The sequence below is a fragment of the Octopus bimaculoides genome, chromosome 4, assembly GCF_001194135.2.
Source record: "Octopus bimaculoides isolate UCB-OBI-ISO-001 chromosome 4, ASM119413v2, whole genome shotgun sequence".
Taxonomy (NCBI): Eukaryota; Metazoa; Mollusca; class Cephalopoda; order Octopoda; family Octopodidae; genus Octopus; species Octopus bimaculoides.
In genome coordinates, this window is record NC_068984.1 from 11383899 (window position 1) to 11390757 (window position 6859).

Genomic DNA, 6859 nt, shown 5'->3' on the forward strand with positions numbered 1-6859 from the left:
GGCACATGAGATGCACCATTTTGAGCGTGGCCGTTGCCAGTACCGCCTGACTGGCTCCTGTAGGATTTTCGAGCGAGATCGTTGCCAGTGCCCCTGGACTGGCTTGTGCGGGTGGCACATAAAAGACACCATTTCGAGCGTGGCCGTTTTCGTGCGGGTGACACGTAAAAGCACCCACTACACTCTCTGAGTGGTTGGTGTTAGGAAGGGCATCCAGCTGTAGAAACTCTGCCAAATCAGACTGGAGCCTGGTGTTGCCATCCGGTTTCACCAGTCCTCAGTCAAATCGTCCAACCCATGCTGGCATGGAAAGCGGACGTTAAACGATGATGATGATGAAAGGGTTTTCTCCGCTATACATGCACGTTATTTGTATTTTGTTTTTTCGATGCTTTCATATATCATAAATGCAAATCCTTATATTATAATAGTAATAATCATAATGTACATACTGTATTCAGTGCTCATCTGTGGGGACAGAAAGTAGACATAAGCCAAATAAAGAACAGCAGCACCGAAGGCCAGAAGTAGGGACATAGCAAAGAGAATGAAACAAAAAGATAGAAAAGTGGACATTAGCGAATCCAAAATGAAACAGTATATAGGCACATCATTGGTAAATTCTAGAAAGATGGAAATTTCAAATTACTCTGTTGTTATTATTCTTGTAATATTGTCGAAATATTGTGCTAAGCATTAATTATTCTTGTAGATGGAATTCATTTATAAACTGACTTTATTAGTTGAGGGTGTTATTTCTTAAAGAAATTAAATTCAGTCATTATATTGTATTTATGGTTTTATTTTTTTTTCAGATTGGCACCTACATAATGGAGGGTGGCTGGGAAAAGAAAGAAATTCACATCGCAGCCTGTCGTCTGTTGCTAGATATCATCAATGGCTTAGAGACTTCTGATGTATTCCAAGGAACGGTAAAATAATTTTTCAATATTAATGTTGCTTAGTCAAATTAGCCCACCATTTACTCCACAAATGTTTTGTTGTCAATGCTGCACTTTCCCATATCACCTGTTTCAACATAACTCTAATATATTATATATAAACTATGCCATTTTAATCCCGAGCAACGCCAGGTGTCTCTGCTAGTATATATATATATATATATATATATATAAATATAATGCTTACATTCCACTCACTCCCAATAGAGGCAACAATTTTAACACGTTTGAATGATGATAGGTTAAAGTGAGAACAACTGATGTGACATGTCTGTTATCAAGTGATCACTGAAACTTCTTTTCAGGTGCTGAATACCATAACTCCTTCCCATATTTTCACTCATGTCCCTTTCCCAGTTTTCAGATCCGGCACTGTCAATGTAGGCACATTGGAAGATAGGTCTAGCAAGATAGTTGTGATGCTTGAACAGAGGTGTGTCAATGTATCCCTGCATTTGATCTGTAGAAAAAGCATAGGTAGAAACTGCAGATGTACCTGGTGTAAGCTATAGACATATAAGAAGTGCAGCAATATCAGAGGAAGGTTAACAGAGAAACTAGCTTTTGTATGTGGAAGATGCACAGGTACAATAAATGCTGAAAATGTGCAGAAAATAGACTCCATCAACTGCCACTGGGGCAAGCTAGAGGTAGTAGATAGCTTCTGTTATCTAGGTGACCAAGTTAGTAGTGGAGGTGGATGCCCTGAGAGCATAGCTGTGAGAATAAGATTAGGCTTGGGCAAAGTTCAGAGAGTTTCTACCTCTGCTGGCAACTAAGGGCCTCTCTCTCAGAGTGAAAGGCAGATTGTATGATGCCTGTGTGTGAACAGCTGTGAAACATGGGCTGTGACAGCTGAGGACATGCGTATGCTTGGAAGAAATGAAACCAGTACACTTTGCTGGATGTGCAATGTCAGTCTGCATGTTTGACAGAGTGTAAGCCTCTTAAGAGAAGAGTTAGGCATAAGAGGCATCATATGTGGTGTACAAGAGAGACGATTACGCTGATATGGTCATGTGATGCAAATGGACGAGGACAGCTGTGTAAAGAAGTGCCGATCCCTGTGGAGGGAACCTGTGGTAGAGGTAGACCCTGCAAGACATGGGACAAAGTGGCAAAGCATGACTTTGAACTTTGAGCCTCACAGAAGCAATGACCAGTGACCAAGATCTTCGGCAATATGCTGTGCTTGAGAAAACCTGTCAAGCTAAGTGAAATCATAGTCATGGCAGATGTTGGTGTCACATAACTGGCATGTAAAGAGCACCTTTCGAGTGTTGAGTCACACAGAGGCAAAGTGGCTGAGTTCCTTTCAAGCGTTTGGCCTCGGGTAGGCAAAGTGACCAAGTTTCTTTCAAGTGTTGGGCCTCATGGAAGCAATGACTGAGAGCTTTGGCATTGTCATGATTGAGAAGACCCATCAAGCCAAGCAAAATCGCTGTCATGGCAGTTACTGGTATAACGCAAATGGCACCCATGCCGGTGGCATCTAAAAGCACTCATTACACTTTCAGTGGTTGACATTAGGAAGGGCATCCAGCCATAGAAGACCATGCCAAATCAGACTGGAGTCTGGTGCAGCCTTCCAGTTTACCAGCCCTGGTCAAACCGTCCAGCCCATGCCAGCATAGACAACGGATGTTAAATGATGATGATGTACTGGAGTTGAGTTGTTTGATTAAACCCTTGAGGTAGTGTCCTAGCATGGCCGCCCTCCAATGACTGAAAAAGATAAAGTTTATCAAAACACTCACTCCACTAATCAATGGACTAGTGTGTTTTCAGCAGTTTAATTCAGACTGCTATTTGCTATCTTTCTACTTTGGTTACCGATTTTCACTGAAAAAGATAAAATGTTACAACTTTATGATAAATCCTAGATTTGTAAGAAACTCTTTGAATCCTGTGAAATACATCCTTTGCAGAATAACAGTTTTAATTGAATTCTTCTCTTTTTATCCAGGAAGGTCTTGTGACTCGCCTCTTCCAGTGGGCTTCGACAGATGAAGATCCTTTGTGCTACTATGCAGTAGGATTGTTAGCTCTTGCTATGGAGTTACAAGATGTTGCCTCAAATTTTAAGGATGAAAATGCTGTCTTGGTATAACTACTTTGAAAAATTTAATTTTAAAAAAATTTTTTTATCTCAATTTAAATTATGAATTTGTGTTCCCAATTAACTGTTGGGTATTTCGTTAAGTAATTTTAATTTCACTTTCATTATAAGAAAGCAGCCTTTGGTTTGACTTCTTAAGCTAGCATTTTATCCTGAAATTATTGGTCCTGCTTCTACTTTCACATGTTTTTATCTTAGAAATTCTTTTTAAAACGTTTATCATTGCTTAACGTCCACCTTCCATGCTACAATATTTAAATAAGCAATATCATCATTATAGTTTTCTGATTATTAAATTATAAAAGCAAGATGGTGTAGTAACTAATACAATTGTTTCTAAGAGTAAGGAAAATAACTGATTTATTTTAGAAGCAGTGTCCCCTTATTTTAGTGATTCACATATTGTCATACACCTACATTCTAAATAAGGCTGCAGGCTGACTGAATCATTAGCACGTCAGATAAAATGATTAACATCATTTATTCCAGCTTTTTACATTTTGAGTTCAAATTCTATTGAGGTCAACTTTGCCTTTCATCCCTTCAGGGTTGATAAAGTACCAGTCAGGTATTGGGGTCAGTTTAAAGGATTTACCCTCTCATCTCAGAAATTGCTGGCTTTGAACCCAGCAACAGACTGGTGTCCTGTTCAGGAGAGCGTTATGATTTTGGTCACTTGTATGCCATGGAAACCAGTCCTAGGGCTTGGGATGAAAAAAAAAAAACAGTTTGAATATTAATCAAGAATATATTAGTAAAATTTGAGTCTGAGAAAAGATGCATTTCTAATTAACTTTAATGTAATATTGATAAGATATCCTGATAATGCCACTCAATTAATGTTAATGAATATGTGTGTGTGTATACGCACACACACACACTCACATATGCATACCAAGTAATACAAATTGATACATTATATTAATTTATTATTTTATTTTAGGTTGCCCAACTGTTAAACAAATTGCACAAATTAAGATCTGAATCATCCAAGGAACCTCTAGAAACTACTGAAAAAGAGAAAGCATGTGATAATAGCAGCAGCACTAAGGAAAAATCTCACTTCCATATGTTTGCTAAAACACATGATGAAGACAATACTTCTAATACATCGTCAGATCTTGTGTCTCTCCCCTGTACTCCTAAAAGTGTTCCATCTAACTCTTCTACATCTACCACCGTAACTCCTTCCGATAATAAAAGGAAAAGTTCATTTACCAAATCAGAAATACAGGAGAAAAAACTCCGAATATGTGAAAATTCCTCAGAAGCTAATGATGGAATTAAGAAACCATCTTTGAAGTTATCATTGTCACCAACTTATTTTAGTTATGATTCATCAAATGCTGTTACTACTCGGCGAGAGTTTTGTCCCCAAAAAGAAGGTAAGTATCCTGCTTTGAAGATTACTTCACTATTTATTAGCAGCCCAGCCAATGTCTTTTGAATGGATTTGGGAGATGGAAACTTCTGTGTGGGAGTTTGTCCTCTGTGTGTGTGTGTGTGTGTGTGTGTGTGTTGCCTCCACTGCTTACAACCAGAGTTGGGTTTTTTATGTCCCCAAAAGAATCCTGATAGAATAAGTACTAGGCTTGAAAAATATGTACTGAGGTTGATTTATTCAACTAAACCCTATAAGGCAGTGTCCCAGAATTGCTACAGTACATTGTATGCACATGCTTACATGCACACACTATCAAAACAAAAATTCTTCCTCAGTCACTAAACTGTTTCTGGCTACAGTTTGACAAAGTGAAAATAGCATGTTTAAATCAAGGATTTGGTGAATTGTCTATCTTTTATCTCAAAGAATTTACAGATTGTGTTTAATCGTTCTAAGACCAACTCACCCTAGACTGTTCCTTGTTCTATGATACAAACTTTCTACTTTAAAGTGATCTAAATTAAAATCTTCCATCATAACTTCTTTTTAATTTATATCCTTAATGCCAGCTTAGCAATGACTAAATTAGTTTACAAAATTAACTGAAATAAAAGCAGTGTATTTCAACATAAATATGGTAACAAAAGGGCTAAATCTATACAGGATTGATGTGATTTTGTTTTCAACTATTTTCTTTCTCAACCAATGCCAAGTATCCTGTGAGTAGTGTGTGTGTGAGGGAGAGAACGAAAGCAAGCTTTTTTAACTGTTGATTTGTATTTATCTTCAGAATCTAGTAACAGTAGCTGGTCTGAAATGATGTCCTATGTTATCGGTTCTTATTGCATGGATCCTATGAGTGCTTCCATGAAGCAAAGACTCATTTTACACTATTTGATACCAATGGGAGAATATCAAGAGGTAAACATATTTCTAAACAACTTTCCTTTATCACTCAGTGTATGTATAGATTATTAATTTATGTAAAATATGACTAATCAAAATTTAATTATTTACTTGTTTCTTTTAACACTTTTTTGGAAAGTATTTTAATAGTTATTTTGAAAAATTTAGTATTTTTTTTTCTTATGCAATGCTAAATATACAAAAAATATTTCTACTTTCACTATCTTATGAATTTATACTAAAATTAAGCTTTATATATATACTGGTCTTTTGTAGTTGTTAGGCCTTGCTATTCAGTACAGAGCAATAGACCTAATTATGCATTACATCAACTTGAAAGAAAACAAGGATATTCGTCTTGCATTTGAAGCTCTCAAAGTAAGTTACCATATTCTTTTATTTCAAAGTGACTGAAATTTGTTTTTTAAATATAGACATTCTCAGGTTCAACAAATCCCAACCTTATTAATTGCTCTTACCTGAAGCTAATTAACCAATCCAAGATTGTTAAAATTGATTATATTTAAATCTCACATGAAGAATATTTGGCCCTTTTAATACCAACCCACTCAAGCCTGCTCTTGGTTATATGGTACAAACTTCTCTATTTTAAAATTATTTTAATTAGAATTTCCCTTTAAGATTTCATGTTAATTTATGTTCCAAAAATTAGCATAACAAATTTTATTACATTTTGGATCATTTTTAAAATTAATTGAAATAACGAGGGTATATTTCAATAATAAGTATAGTAACGAAGATTTAATGAGTATTAAAAAGTTGATAAACAATCAATAGCTTTGTTCTAAAATAGATTAACTGTTAATAAGACTTGAGGGTTTTGTGTCTAATCTGTGGATTTGAACATTGGTCCCCACTTTTTACATTGTTAACTATCAAATGAACACTTTTATATGTAATTTATTATTTCTTTTTATTCTTTGACATGACTAAGTAAAAACAACACTGTTTCTAAACTCTGGCAATTAGTTGATTTACATGTTTTCAAATAAATATTTAATCATCCACCAAGGTCAACTTTGCCTTTCATCCTTTCAGAATCGATAAAATAAGTACCAGTTGAGTACTGGGGTCAATGTAATGATGTACCCACTTTCCTGAAATTCCAGGCCTTGTGCCAAAATTTGAACTCGATATTTAATCATTTCTCTTTGATAAGCAAGTTTGCAGAGATTGCCTTTGTTATGTATATGAAAGTATTGTATACATTGTATTTCAATTCACTACTCTTGGTTTATTTACAGTACCTTGCAACTTTGATCTGCCATAAAAAGTTTGCAACCAAATTTTTAAATTCAGATGGGGTTCAACGACTTTTAGAAGTTCACCGACCTTCCATTGCTGCTACTGGAGTTTCTCTTTGTATATACTATCTTTCTTATTTTGAAGAGACAATGGAAAGGGTACTACATCTTTTATTTTATCTTAAAAATTGTTATATAATTTATTCTGTTGTTTGTTTTTATG

At 35.6% G+C, this 6859-nt stretch overlaps 1 protein-coding gene across 1 annotated transcript in view; it reads left to right on the forward strand.

The window, feature by feature from the left end:
* LOC106872186 (DDB1- and CUL4-associated factor 1) overlaps positions 1-6859 on the forward strand; it is a 49928-nt gene that overhangs the window by 12836 nt on the left and 30233 nt on the right. The window contains exons 4-9 of the mRNA XM_014919084.2: positions 816-932; positions 2929-3066; positions 4025-4466; positions 5256-5386; positions 5648-5749; positions 6637-6795. Of these exons, the coding sequence (XP_014774570.1) occupies positions 816-932; positions 2929-3066; positions 4025-4466; positions 5256-5386; positions 5648-5749; positions 6637-6795 (1089 nt within the window). The remainder of the gene's footprint in view (positions 1-815; positions 933-2928; positions 3067-4024; positions 4467-5255; positions 5387-5647; positions 5750-6636; positions 6796-6859) is intronic.